Raw genomic sequence first — 14156 nt, forward strand, 5'->3', positions numbered from 1 at the left:
TTTCATTCACTTATTTCCAGCGACCTCCTCACACCTCCCTTTTTGTATTCCACTTCTATTAATTGTTTCAGCAATTCCTTTCCATCTTACTCTGTTTTATATCCTATAATTATCTTAACACATTCTTGCCTTATTTTTCTTTTAATTTTATATTAATCTATTTATACTTAATTCCTTATGACATTTCTACTAAAGCCATATAACTTCATTCCAATATTTTTCTAACATTCCTTAATTTTACAATATTTCTATAAATAGTCTTTAAACTTTTTCCAATCTTCTTCCACCGACTCTTCTCCCTGGTCTCGGATCTTGCCAGTCATTTCCACCAATTCCATATAGTCCATCAACTTCGTCTGCCATTGTCCAACACTTCAGTGTTTTCAAGAAGCAGCCATTCTCTCAACCAGCAAAAAGCAGATGGTTCACAACGAAATTTAAAGGTCTGGCAGGGCAGGTCCACCTCCTTCTGAGGAAGCGCATTCCTGTTACAAGGAGAGAATGCGCTGCAGTGTTTGGTTGCAGCTCCCATATGCACATTCCTAATCACGATCCCTTTTTCCTCTCTGTCTGTTCAAGCAAATGTGCAAAATTCACTTCCATCTCTTAGAAATGTGCCTTCCCTTTGTTGTAGGAAACACACACAAAAAAAGGACTGTGGCTGGAAAAATCTCTGACGAGGGAGCACAATGCAAGATGTTTGCCAATGATTTTTTATATATACAGTATATTAAAAAATGTGAGGTCACTACAAAATTAATTCACCTGGGATGGCAAAATCTCTTGAGCCAGCCTTGCGTGGTAATCAGACCATTTGTATTCAATCCACCCCAAAAGTCGGACAAAAATGCAAGTCCGGCCTGAAAAATAAAACTAAATCAAACCTTTCTCGTTTATTGAAGATTATCAGAGACACCCGTTGACCCAGTTAAGTTGCATTTACCGATGTCTCTCTGGGGCTTGTGAGGCATTTCTCAATCATTTTGAGAGCTTTACGGGGCGCCATGGCGATTATCGTTTTGGTGGAAATACCTTTCTACCCTTCTGTATTCTTTTGATTTTAAGCTGTGCGCAGGGTAAGCTGAGTCTGCTTCCCTTTAGAAGGCTGCCAGCATTTTCTTTTATTCTCAGTGACCTTTTGTGCTTCTTCCCTGCCTTCAATTTATGGAAATCGTTTTTGTAAGCACACCCCCCCCCCCAAAGAAAGAGGGTGAGAACTGGTGTTGATATAAGCTGCACACACACAGACATGCTCCTATTTTCAAGGGAGAGAAGAAAAAAAGTATTAGCTCACTTGAGGAAAATTCTGAGGCAAAACAATTGCTTGAAAAGAGGATTGGACAGTGGCTATGTTCTGCCTCCACCATCGGAGGCAATATACTTCAGAATAGGTCAAGGTCAAGGACCCCTGGACAGTCAAGTCCAGTCAAAGGCGACTATGGGGTTGCGGCGCTCATCTCGCTTTCAGGCCGATGGAGCCGGCATTTGTCCACAGACAGCTTTCCAGGTCACGTGGCCAGCATGGCTAAACCGCTTCTGGCACAACAGAACACAGTGACGGAAACCAGAGTGCACGGAAATACTGTTTACCTTCCCGCCACAGTGGTACCTATTTATCTACATGCACTGGCATGCTTTCTGACCTTCTGAATACCATCTACCAGAAACCTAGGAAGGGAAGAGAGCTGTTGTACTCAGGACCTGTTTGTGGGCTTCCCACAGGTATCTGGTTGGCCACTGTGAAAACAGGATGCTGGACTCGATGGGTCATTAGCCAGGGCTCCTAACACAGGCACCCCAGTAAACTAGCCCAGTAAGATTCAGGGAAAGCATACACCTCATTAAAAGTAACTGATCAGAGGCGCTTGCTGTTAAGAGAGCATCTTTTCAATGACTTGTGCCGTCCCTACTTAAAAATGTCATTTTTCACCTGTGCAAAGTTTGTGTGTTCATAGAATCATAGTTGGAAAAGACCCTGATGATCATCTAATCCAGTGTTTCCCAACCGGTGTTCCGCGGCACACTAGTGTGCCGCCGAACGTTGCCTTGTGTTCCGTGGGAGGGAGGTGGGCGAGTCGGGCGGCGAGAGGTGGGGCGGCGGCGGCGAGCACACGCGGGGCGGCGAGCGAGCGAGCTCCCACATCCCATCGCCGCTCGCTTCGGCTGGCCTACTGGAGGAAGGCGCGAAAACCTTGCGCATGCGCAGGCCTTCCGCCTGCGACAGCCCAGTAGGCCGGCCGAAGCGAGCGGCGATGGGATGTGGGAGGGAGCTCGCTCGCCGCCCCGCGTGTGCTCGCCGCCCGACTCGCCCGCCTCCCTCCCACGGCACACCAGCCTACATCCGTGGGAGGGAGGCGGGCGAGTCGGGCGGCGAGAGGCGGGGCGGCGGCGGCGAGCGCCTCGGGTGAGTCAGTCCGGCCTTAAGCCCTCCTGCAGTTTATTATATGGAGTTTCCTTCTTTCTGATGAAACGATATGCTTTTTTGCAGCAGCTCCGGGTGCTTCCTCTCCCCTCCCTCCCCCCTCGCTCATGATGCAATTCCTGCAGCAATTTACACGGCTGGGAACCCGGGAGGCGCTAGGACCCAGCCGAGCTCGCCGTGTGAGTTCTGGCTGCGGCTGGACTGCTCGGCTCGAGTTACGGAGCTACCCGACGTGCCGAGCTCGCCGTCTCACCGACCGGCCTCCTCCTCCTCTACCCGAGGAATTGCAACAAAACCCACCCTTATCAGCTCCGCGGCGGTCAGTCGATAGCGCGGCCCTGCGCGCACCAGCGCCCAGACATGAGCTGACGTCAATGCAGGCGCAATAATAATAATAATAAAACCCGTGTTATTTTTTGCCGATCCAAAGTGCTGGCAGGGTGGCCAACACTTAACGTGTGAACCCGAGTCCGACACGGGCCCCGACCCGCTTTTACATCACTCCTCTTGTTGTGCAGTGCAAGGAAAAGCCCGATGAAAATGCGCCTAATACCAAGTACTTTTGCGGGGAGTGGGGGTGTCCTGATCTTTGCAGCAACAAAACACGCACACATCCCTCTACAGGCCGCTTTGTGGAAGATTCACTTCTTCGGCTGCTTGTCAAAATAATGTAACCTGACTGCTAATGCAACTGTTACTTTTCGTGGCCATATACCTACACGGTTAAGGTCTTTGGGAGAGCACACTGTAAATAGAAACTTACACTTTCGTGCGTCCCTCCCGGCGCGACGCTGCGCGCTGACGTCACGGGGCTGTAATGGTGGTGTGCCTCGAGATTTTTTTCATCAAACAAGTGTGCCTTTGCCCAAAAAAGGTTGGGAAACACTGATCTAATCTAACCCCATGCAATGCAGGAATACGCAGCTGTCCCATACATTTGGTTCAAACCCACAACCTTGGCATTGTCAGCACCAGACTCTAACCAACAGAGCTATCCAATTGGTTAGGGATCTTCTGTCTGTATCAGAAACCTGTGGGCCTCCAGAGGGCATTGGACTACAGTTCCCATCATCCCTTGGCATAGGCCATATTGCCTGGGGCTGGTGGGAATTTGAGTCCAGTGACAATGATGAAGACTTGGCCAGACATTGGAGATATTCTTCAGAGATCCAGAACATGGGGAGCTCTGAGAAATTAATAAATACGATTTGGACTATAATTTGATCTTTTTTATTTTAGTTTTTTATTTTTAATTGAAGTATTATGATTGGATATAGTAATTGGATGATTTTTATTGGAAAATAAATAAAAATGATTTTTAAAAAAGGCTTGGCCAGACGCTATACCCACCCCGGCTCACTCAGAGAGCCAGTGTGGTGTAGTGGTTAGAGTTTCCGACTAGGAGCTGGGAGACCAGGGTTCAAATCCCCTGGATGATCTAGGGCCAGTCACTGCCGCTCAGCCCTAACCCACCTCACAGGGTTGTTGTGAGGATTCGGTGAGGAGGGGGAGAACCATGAATGCTCCCTTGAGCTCCTGGGGGGGTGGAGATGGGAGATAAGTGCAATCAGTTGATCCAATCATACCTGCAAGATGTATGTTTTACCCACGTCTCATTCAAATGTTACATTCTTAGGTGTGCACTTCTTAATTAAATCATAGGTGTAGACCTAAGGAGCATCTGAAGTCAATTCACCTTTACATGGAAGGTTTCGTTCAGTGCTTGTGGTTTTCTTGCTATCATCGAACACATGGGTGCACACCTACCTTTTAATGTATTGAATGCAAACTCTACCCTGCATATGCAAAAAAATAGATAAAAATAAAAATGTTGAGAGTAACCAGGAGGAAAGATCAGATCAGCTTCCCAGGTCAATAAATCTTCCTTCTTTCCCCCCACCCTTCTAGGGCTGTGAAGTTCTCTGCCAAACTGATGGGGCAGGCAATGGCAAAGAGAGTCAAGGCCACTATCCTGTATGCCACAGAAACTGGAAAATCCCAGGTCTATGCAAAAACCCTGTGTGAGATCTTCAAGCATGCCTTTGATGCCAAGGTAGGATCCTGGCTGTCATTCCAGAGTTTAGCTCAACTTCTCCAACTCTCCAGCAAGGAGCTGAACTGCTTTTCTTTGAGGACAAACACATGTAACATTTGTCAAACCGTTGGGTCCAGCCTGTGTTTAAGAAAGCTTTTCCTCTTTAAGATCAAGCTTTGGCAGGTGGTTTGGGGGGTGGCGTGCTGAATGGTTCTGCAGATTTGCAGAAGGCACTAACTAGCTAGTCACCATTACCTCCCTCACCTGTACATAAAGCTGTTCATGTTTCGTTTTGTCCGTAAGGCAAAGAAATAAATGGATAAGCACGCATTTTAAAAGCTAGCCTGTCGTGAAGCCAGGAAAAGTCTAAATACAAACATGTACTGCATTTATATGTTTATTTGTGTGTTTGTTTGATAAACAAAACCCAAAACCCAAAAAAATCTGCACTAGGTTCAAGGGTGGGCCCACATACAGTGTGTTACAGTAATTAAGCCTTTGGGACTCCTAGACATTGTTTGATTCCAGTTCCCACCATCCCTTACTGTTGGCCATGCTGGCTGGGCCTGGCAGGAGTTGGCAACATCTGGAAGGCCACTACAGGTCATTCCATCCTGGACGGCCGTCAGGATCCTTCCCATGAGCCTCTCTGTGCCCTTTTTCTCCAGGTGATGTCGATGGACGAGTACGACACTGTCCACTTGGAACATGAAACTCTCGTGCTGGTGGTCACAAGTACCTTTGGCAATGGAGACCCACCAGAGAACGGGGAGGTAGGAGGGAGATTTTCCTTGTTCATTTCGTTGGGTTAGGTTGACTGAGTCTGCAGATCTTTACCCACAGCAGAAAGGCCCGAATTTGTGATTGAAGATAAGAATGAAATGCAGGTCCCCTCCAGATCTCGTTGGCTTCAGGAAGATGGTGGTCTCATGTGCCTTCAGATTACATCCTAAAATGTTGGCTTTGTTCTTGGCAACTTGTTATGGTACTTCTGGAAGACTTGACGTGGTGGAGCCACAGTCTTGCAAAACAGTCTTGCCTGTGGCTGGGCGGTTCTGCTAGCCTGTAGGGAAAGTAACCGTTCCAGTATTGGTCAGCTTTTGCACTTAGACACCATGAAATCCTTCTCCCTGCACCCACTTAAAAAAAGAGAGGTCCAACCCAGCCCACATTTTTTTAGCTTTAACTATATTAATGTTTTCTGCTGGAATGGAAATGTTGATGGAAGGTTTGAAGGCAATGCTGAGAGATGATCCCTGGCTCGGTCAGTCCTAAGCACCACCCACAATGCGACAGACCTCCTCCTCCAAGGCATCCTACTTGACCATTTCCCCCTGTTGCACTGAGGGCTTTTGGAGAGTTGAAGTGCAAGTTGTGGTGCAGTTCAGTCAGGGTGGGGGGTCTGCCCTTGTTGAGCAACATAAGAAGCTTCCTAATCCTGATCCCCCAGTCCAGATTTGTGGGGTTTTTTTCATCAGTTGGAGCCTCAGCTTCACGATCTGTCCTTCCAGTGAGCACTCAGGGCTGATTTCCTTAAGAATGAATAGGTTTGATCTTCTTGAGAGTCCCATGGACTGCAAGAAGATCAAACCTATCCATTCTTAAGGAAATCAGCCCTGAGTGCTCACTGGAAGGACAGATCGTGAAGCTGAGGCTCCAATACTTTGGCCACCTCATGAGAAGAGAAGACTCCCTGGAAAAGACCCTGATGTTGGGAAAGATGGAGGGCACAAGGAGAAGGGGACGACAGAGGACGAGAAGGTTGGACAGTGTTCTCGAAGCTACGAACATGAATTTGACCAAGCTGGGGGAGGCAGTGGAAGACAGGAGTGCCTGGCGTGCTCTGGTCCATGGGGTCACAAAGAGTCAGACACGACTAAATGACTAAACAACAACAACAAAATTTTTAACTTAATTCTGTTCAATGTGCCTGTTCTCCCACATGTTTACATTTCCCCTCATTTCCCAGAAATTTGGCTGTGCTCTGATGGAAATGAGGAATCCCAACTCCAACCTCGAAGAGAGAAGGTGGGTGTGCTAACCCTGATTCAGGAATTATGAATTGTGTGGGTTGTTTGTTTTTTATGGGAACTCCAAAATCCATCAACCAGAGCCAGGTGCAAAAGAAAGACAGGAACTGAAGGCCAGGGTACTTCTGAGCACATTCTGAGCCTAGGGATTCACTTTCAGTGCCAGAACTGATTTAAGCTCACAGTCCTTTTGTACACACACGTCCCAGTGGACTGGTAGGGTGGGAGGCAGGGAGCCCAACAGCAGGTGGCGCCAGAGCCAATAGCCGATGGAGCCAGAGCCTTCTCCCTGTTGAGTTCTACAGGGGCAACAATAAGACTGAAAGGGAAGATGGCAGGTGGGCTCCAGCTAGCTGGCTGGTGACAGGCTGAGGTTGACAAGGCGGTGTGCCCTAATGGACCAGCCTGCCCTGTCAAGTCTTCTCCTTGACTTTCTTTGATTTCATCAGCCTTATTCATTTGGTTGCTGCTATTGTTGAAGAACTAGGACTTGCTGCAAATTGCCAAGAAGCTTGGAATACAAAATTCCTAGGGCGCTCATCCACCAATGATTTCTCAACCAGCAATTAGGAAGCAGTTACCCTGAGCAGCCACTAGGTGTCAGGCGTCCACGGAGTGAGCCTCTTCCTTTGACCAGCATAGTGGGCTAGTTCTTTGCGTCTTGAGAATCAAAATAGATCTGTCCTGATGCAAATGATCTATAACTAGATCTCCTGACTACTTTTTCAGTAGGTCTAGTGGCACTATCAGTAGAGCCTACCTTACAGGGATGTTGTAAGGATTCGAACCTGGGACCTGCTGCATGCAAAGCAGACACTCTGCCACTGAGCTATGGCTCTTCCCTAATATAAAACAAGCATAGGGAGTTGTCTTATACCAAGTCCAGGCCGTTAATGCATCTAGGTCAGTATTGCCTACAAGCAGAAGTTCTCCAGGGTTTTAGGCAGGGGGTATTCCCAGCCCTAGGGATGGACCTACACGCAAAACAGATTCTCTGGCACTGAGTTACCATCCTGTTTTGCAGGAGCTACAAAGTGCGCTTCAACAGCGTCTCCTCGTATTCGGATGCTCGGAAATCTTCGGCTGACGGGCCTGAAGCCAGGGACAACTTTGAGAGCACCGGTCCGCTGGCCAATGTCAGGTGAGCAGGGCAGGTGAACAGGGGGGAGTTCAGAGCTCACGTTGCAAAGCTGCAATCCAGCAGTGTCCAGGAGCTGGAAGACATATAATCGTGCCCCAAGAAACAAATCTCACTCTCTGTCTATGGCCTTCTGTCGGGCTGAGAGTGACCCCTGCTGGCTCTGCTTGGCCGTGCAGCCACCACCTCGATGTCTGCTTCCTTGCGTACAGATAGGGATGGGGAAATTTTTATTAAGAATTTAGCGGAAGGTGAACCAACCCAATCTGCACTTTCCAAAAGAATGTGCAAACTGAAAACTCAGCCGTCCTCCAAAATTTGCAGTTCTCTGGATTTCGCAATGCAGCTATTGAGTCTAGCCCCATGTGCAAAAATGCATACAGTACGGCAAAGCATGCAGAAAACTGCATATGCTAGTGAGAAATAGCATACAAAGTGCATTCTGTTATTATGAGACAATCGCTTTGAAATAAATGTGTAAATATAAGGGAGAATGGCATATGAGTATGGGTAAGTAAAGGTAAAGGGACCCCTGACCATTAGGTCCAGTCGTGGCCGACTCTGGGGTTATGGCGCTCATCTCGCTTTACTGGCCGAGAGAGCTGGTGTATAACTTCTGGGTCATGTAGCCGGCATGACTAAGCTGCTTCTGGTGAACCAGAGCAGCACACGGAACCACCGTTTACCTTCCCACTGGAGCGGTACCTATTTATCTACTTGCACTTAGAATCATAGAATCATAGAGTTGGAAGAGACCACAAGGGCCATCGAGTCCAACCCCCTGCCAAGCAGGAAACACCATCAGAGCACTCCTGACACTTTGATGTGCTTTTGAACTGCTAGGTTGGCAGGAGCAGGGACCGAGCAACGGGAGCTCACCCCGTCGTGGGGATTTGAACCACCAATCTTCTGATCAGCAAGTCCTAGGCTCTGTGGTTTAACCCACAGCGACACCCGTGTCCTGTATGAGTATGGGTACATTAGGAGAAATCAACACTGAAATGCCGATTTGTTTTCATGAGGTCTTAAAAAAAATGAAAAAACAAGAAATGAGGAATGTTGACTGTTTCTCCTCTCCTGCTGTCCTACAGATTCTCTGTCTTTGGACTGGGGTCACGGGCCTATCCCCACTTCTGCGCCTTTGCTCGCGCCGTGGACACGCTCCTGGAGGAGCTAGGTGGAGAACGCATCCTGAGGATGGGCGAGGGGGATGAGCTGTGTGGACAAGAGGAATCCTTCAGGACGTGGGCCAAAAAGGTCTTCAAGGTAGCCACCTTCTCTTCAGCCTCCTGCCGAGAGATGGGATTAGAAAATGGGGAAATGTTGGGGAGAGGGTATCTCAGGGCCATGAGGCCAGCCCTGTTGTAAGCAGCTGCTCATGGGCAATGGGTTCCTCAAAGGGAAGATGTTGGGCCATCACCTCTAGGCCATCAGAAATTTGTGGGAGGGTTTTGAACCCATGGCCTTGAGTTTTCGATCTGCGCAAGTAAAAAATGAGTGGTTTAGAGAGCTGCACCACCCTAGTGCAACAAATCGCCTCAAAAAGGAGAAGAGAAACTAATTTGCAGTTAGGAAAGTGATGGGGAAAATTGGAACAAGGGCTCAGTAAAAGACCAGGCGTGATCTGTGGATGATCAATAAATGGGTTGTCTGAAGGGTGTCAGAAGCCCCTCGACTCCATCAGGAACTGGAATTCTTAGGCAGCCACAGGCGCGAGAGGTAGGAGGGAGAAGGAGCTGGTGGACTCTGACAGGCAGGCATTTGGGAATGGACGGCAGAGACCCTCTCAGAGGAAACAGCTCTGTCTGCTCTCTCTCCTGCCCCAGGGGCAGATTTAGGGGAGTGCGACCTGGACACAGAGCTGCAGGAGGCACCGCAACTATTATTTAGAATAGAGCGTGAGAGGCAGGAGGCGCTGAATTTTGGCATCACACAGGGCGCGGCTGAAATTTGAGACTCCACGGTCTGGCCCTGCCAACCCCCTCCGGGAATCACAACTAGGGCAGGAGAGTCTCTGAGTGAGCTTGCCCTGCCCCGCCAACCGTCAGGACATCTTCACAGCTCTGCTTAGCCCTTTCCCCAAAGCAGAGTCCTGAGACGAGGGGAGTAATCCTAGCTGGACACCTTTCTTCCACCCACCCACCCAGCCTGTCTTGCTTTGCCTTGAGAACCTGGTTTGTCCTGCAGGCAGCGTGTGATGTGTTCTGCGTGGGCGACGACGTCAACATCGAGAAAGCCAACAACTCCCTCATCAGCAATGACCGGAGCTGGAAGAGGAGCAAGTTCCGCCTGACCTATGTTGCCGAAGCACCCGAACTGACACAAGGTACTGTGGCTTGCCACTTATTTGCCCGGTGCCTGATTGGACGTTTTCAGAGGGAGGACGTGGCCAGGCTTGGCTGCCCAGTAGCGGTTGCATGAGCGGAGAGGCAGTTGCTCACCTGGCTTCCCAAATCTGAGCATCACTGCAAGTTAGCGGGAAGGAGAGGTGGCGGGGAGTTTGGTGCGGTGCAAGCACGGTGTCGCATTCGCTCCGCTGCTGCCCCCACACCACCCCGAGCTCTTTGCTGCCTCACCTCTTCCCCTCTCTCCAACTGGCAGCGATGCTCAGCATTGGGAAGTGTGCTGAGCACCACTGCACTGCCATTTCCCTGCCGACTGCTACAGTGGTGTTGTAATAATGTTTTGTGGTGTTTTTGTACTTTGTATAATGTTGGATGTATTTACAATAGGGGTGGGCCCAGGCATGGGCAAACTCGGCCCTCCAGATGTTTTGAGACTACAATTCCCATCATCTCTGACCTGTTAGCTAGTGATGACGGGAGTTGTAGTCCCAAAACATCTGGAGGGCCAAGTTTGCCTATGCCTGCTCTAGCCCCAATATGGCCTGACAGGTTTCACATTCCAGGCTGTATGCACCTTCTTTGATACTGTGCAGTGCTGCCCCCCACCAGCCAGAATATGTCCTTGAACCACAGTCGTTACACTTGCAACTAGTCCCCGCAAACAAGACTAACCGACTCTCTTTCATTCGCAGGCTTGTACAGCATCCACAAAAAGCGAGTCTTCGCAGCCCGGCTCCTGGCACGTCAGAATCTACAAAGCCCCAAATCCAGGTAGGAGCTGCAGGCTCACCGCTGCCAAAAATGTCAAGTTTGATAGGAACACAGCTTGATTAGGCCCAGAATCTATCAGAATGCATTCAGTTATGAACTAGTCCGCACAGAGCACCAACCCATGGTTCGTTAAACCATTGCTTAATGTTATGTGTGGCCGGTGGCTTAACCATGGTTTGTTCTCTGACAGCAAACCATGATCTGAAACCATGGTTTGCTGTCTGCTTCCAAACCTTGATTTGCTTTAATGATGGCTCGGTGTTAGCATGTGAACCCAATACCCTTCCATAACCATGTTTTGTTTGGGCACCCAGACACTCGCCATAAAATAGAGTCACAAAAAATAGGGTGGGTCCTGAAAATACATATATTCTCGTCCACCAGCCCCCAGGCTTTTGAGGGTGGTGGAACCACCAGGAGGGCCCCCTCTGCCAGTCTTGATGCTTGAGAGGGTCTTTGGAGAAGGGGGACACATTTCTGATATTTAGGGCCTGGGTCCTTTAGGGCTTTTAGACACCAACGTGAGCCCAGAAACGAACCGAGAACCACTCCCTAAATGTGCTATGGGCAAGGTCTGCCTAATATCTGTAGAGGTGGGTAATTTTATCTGCAAAGAACAGCACACCCAAAGCCTTCCTTACTCACTTGCTTTAGCCGCTCCACCATCTTCCTCCGGCTTCACACCAACGGACACCAGGAGCTGCATTATGAACCCGGAGACCACCTGGGCGTCTTCCCAGGTAACCACGAAGACCTGGTCAACGCCTTGATCGAACGGCTGGAAGATGCGCCCCCTACCAACCAGCTGGTGAAGGTGGAGCTCTTGGAAGAGAGGAACACGGCTTTAGGTAAGAAGCAAAGGCGCTGTTGTTGTTTTTTCAGTTGGTTGGTCAGAGTTGACTTCCTTATGTAGGAGCCATTCCTTGTTGCTTCAGCATCTGTATTTTGCTTGCTTGGGTGCCTGCAGTAGAAGATTTAGGATTGCAGCCAACATAAATCAAATTTGGAGCAGGCCCTGCAGAAATTAATGGAGATGACTAATGGAGGTTCATTAATCTCATTGGGTCTACTCAACGTTTCACCTAGTTGGAGGCAACCCTTTTTCTCCCTTCATTTTTCTTCCTAAAGTTGTTTTTTTTAAAAAATAAAAAATAAAAATTTCAAGACTTCATAATGAAGTTAAAACAACAATCCAGTAAGAAATATGAAATGAAATAAAAGAGTTGGGGGAAACGGTACCAAAAAAAGCCAGGGTAATAAATTACATTCTCAAGAGACTACACAATGTGTTAGATGTTACAACAAAAACTGACCTGATACAGAGAGAATACAAAACAAATGTTATGAATACCAAAGAAAGCCATATTTCATCGGAGGTTGCCATCCCCACAATTGGCCTGTCAAACGTGTAACAAATGGCCGCCAAATGGAGGCAAAATCCATAGGTTTCGCTGAGCCCTGAGATGCTCTTAATTTATGGGTCCATTTCCCAGAAATGAGAATAAACATTACTTTATCGAGCCAAGTATTTACAGCAAAGCTCAGGACTCCTTTCAGCCTTGTGAAATGGGGAAGGGAGCAGCTACTGATAGGAAAATGGAACGTGGTTTGCATATTCAGCCCCTCAGAAATTGATAAAAGGCACCGCTTTAGCTGCAGCCCAAGATACCCTTAATTTAGGAGCAAAGTGAGAATAAACATTACCTTATTGAGCCAAATATGTCGAGAGAAACCTGAGGACTCCTCCCAGAACTGTGACATGGCGAAATGAGGAGGCAGAGTACCTGCCTTGCGTGCAATCCCCAACAGTATCTCTGGGGAGGCCTGGGAGGAAATCCTGCCTGAAATTCTGGAGAGATGCTGCCAGTCAGTGTAGGCAATACTGAACTAGATGAACCAAGACTGTGGCTCAGTACAAGGCAGCTTCCTGTGTTCCCAGCAGAAAAGTGGTAAGTGGTTTTCATCTTAAATCCATATTCGACCCATCCAAAATGGACAAGAGGCACAGTTTGGGGTAGCCGACAGGCAGGGCTGCCCAGCAGGTAGAGCTGTCTGAGGGTGGGCTGAGGCTGGTGGGGCAGTGCCCCGCTTGCCCCGATAGACCAGCCTCCGCTGCAATGCAGGCCAACTGGCTTCTGTCTTGGCAGGTGTCATCAGCAACTGGACAGACGAGAACCGCGTCCCTCCCTGTACCATCTTCCAGGCCTTCAAATATTACCTGGACATCACCACCCCTCCCACGCCAATCCTGTTGCAGCAATTTGCTTTGCTGGCAACCAGTGAGAAAGATAAGAAGCGCCTGCAGGTTCTCAGCAAGGTAAGTCCGCAGTCTGGAAAGGGCTGTAAGAACCTTGCCCTGTATATTATGTACTTGTGCAGTGGTACCTCGGGTTACAAACGCTTCGGGTTATAAATGCTTCAGGTTACAAACTCCGCTAACCCAGCAGTAGTTGCTTCAGGTTGCGAACTTTGCCCCAGGATAAGAACGGAAATCGCGCACCGGCGGCACGGCGGCAGCGGGAGGCCCCATTAGCGAAAGCACACCTCAGGTTAAGAACGGTTTTGGGTTAAGAACGGACCTCCAGAACAAATTAAGTTCGTAACCCGAGGTACCACTGTATCATGTTTGCAGGCAAAGCTGCAAATGAACTGTTGTATGTTCTCGTTGGTGCGGGGGGGGGGGATTGCCTATTTCCTCCCAAGGTAAAGGAGGAAGTGACAAAGCTAAGCCTGGCAGGACATCTTACTCTATGGTATTAACCCCTTCCGACACTAATTAGACTTAAGTGCGTTGGTTACACAAGGCTGATTATCCCACTGTTCTGTGATACAGCTCTTTGCCCCTCACATGCAGACTGATTCGGGTTCTGCAATAAGGGATGTCAATCAATCCGTCCAGTCATGCATCACAACTAGGTCTTAATTGTTGGATTTGGCTGAGATGGCAAACGTAACATGTTTAATTAGAGAAAAACCACTATTGACATTTCTTAAGGATTGGAAACTTCTTATGGACTTATTTTGTGTGAACAAGAAAATTAATTCGGAATATCTGGATTTAAAGATTGAAAAAATATTGGCTTATAGAAAACAGAATAATTGAATGTTAATGAGTGAATACTATATGTAGCTGACAAAGAACCAAAAGTCTTTCTATCTTTTTCCATTTTCTTTCTTTCTTTCTTTCTTTCCTTCCTTCCTTCCTTCCTTCCTTTTTCTTTCTTTCTTTCTTTCTTTCTCTCTCTCTCTCTCTCTCTCTTTTCTTTTTGCTCCTGTTCCTTTTTTAGATTAGGTTTTAAAAGTATTTCTTTTATTCTGGTGTATTATAAAAAATATAGTTTGTATTAGGCATGAACTTTTGTATATCTTTTGATGTGTCAATAAAAAGTAGGTGTATTTTTTAAAAACAACAACA

The 14156-nt window shown here is 48.1% G+C and overlaps 1 protein-coding gene across 3 annotated transcripts in view; it reads left to right on the forward strand.

The window, feature by feature from the left end:
- The window catches only part of NOS1 (nitric oxide synthase 1), a 180807-nt gene that overhangs the window by 148597 nt on the left and 18054 nt on the right, over window positions 1-14156 (forward strand). For all 3 annotated transcript variants that reach the window (XM_083478442.1, XM_083478441.1, XM_083478440.1), the window contains exons 14-22: window positions 4331-4475; window positions 5126-5230; window positions 6427-6485; window positions 7512-7628; window positions 8717-8891; window positions 9813-9951; window positions 10663-10741; window positions 11396-11589; window positions 12889-13058. In XM_083478442.1, the coding sequence (XP_083334568.1) occupies window positions 4331-4475; window positions 5126-5230; window positions 6427-6485; window positions 7512-7628; window positions 8717-8891; window positions 9813-9951; window positions 10663-10741; window positions 11396-11589; window positions 12889-13058 (1183 nt within the window). The remainder of the gene's footprint in view (window positions 1-4330; window positions 4476-5125; window positions 5231-6426; window positions 6486-7511; window positions 7629-8716; window positions 8892-9812; window positions 9952-10662; window positions 10742-11395; window positions 11590-12888; window positions 13059-14156) is intronic.

Source organism: Podarcis liolepis (assembly GCF_965112155.1).
Source record: "Podarcis liolepis genome assembly, chromosome: 15".
Taxonomy (NCBI): domain Eukaryota; kingdom Metazoa; phylum Chordata; class Lepidosauria; order Squamata; family Lacertidae; genus Podarcis; species Podarcis liolepis.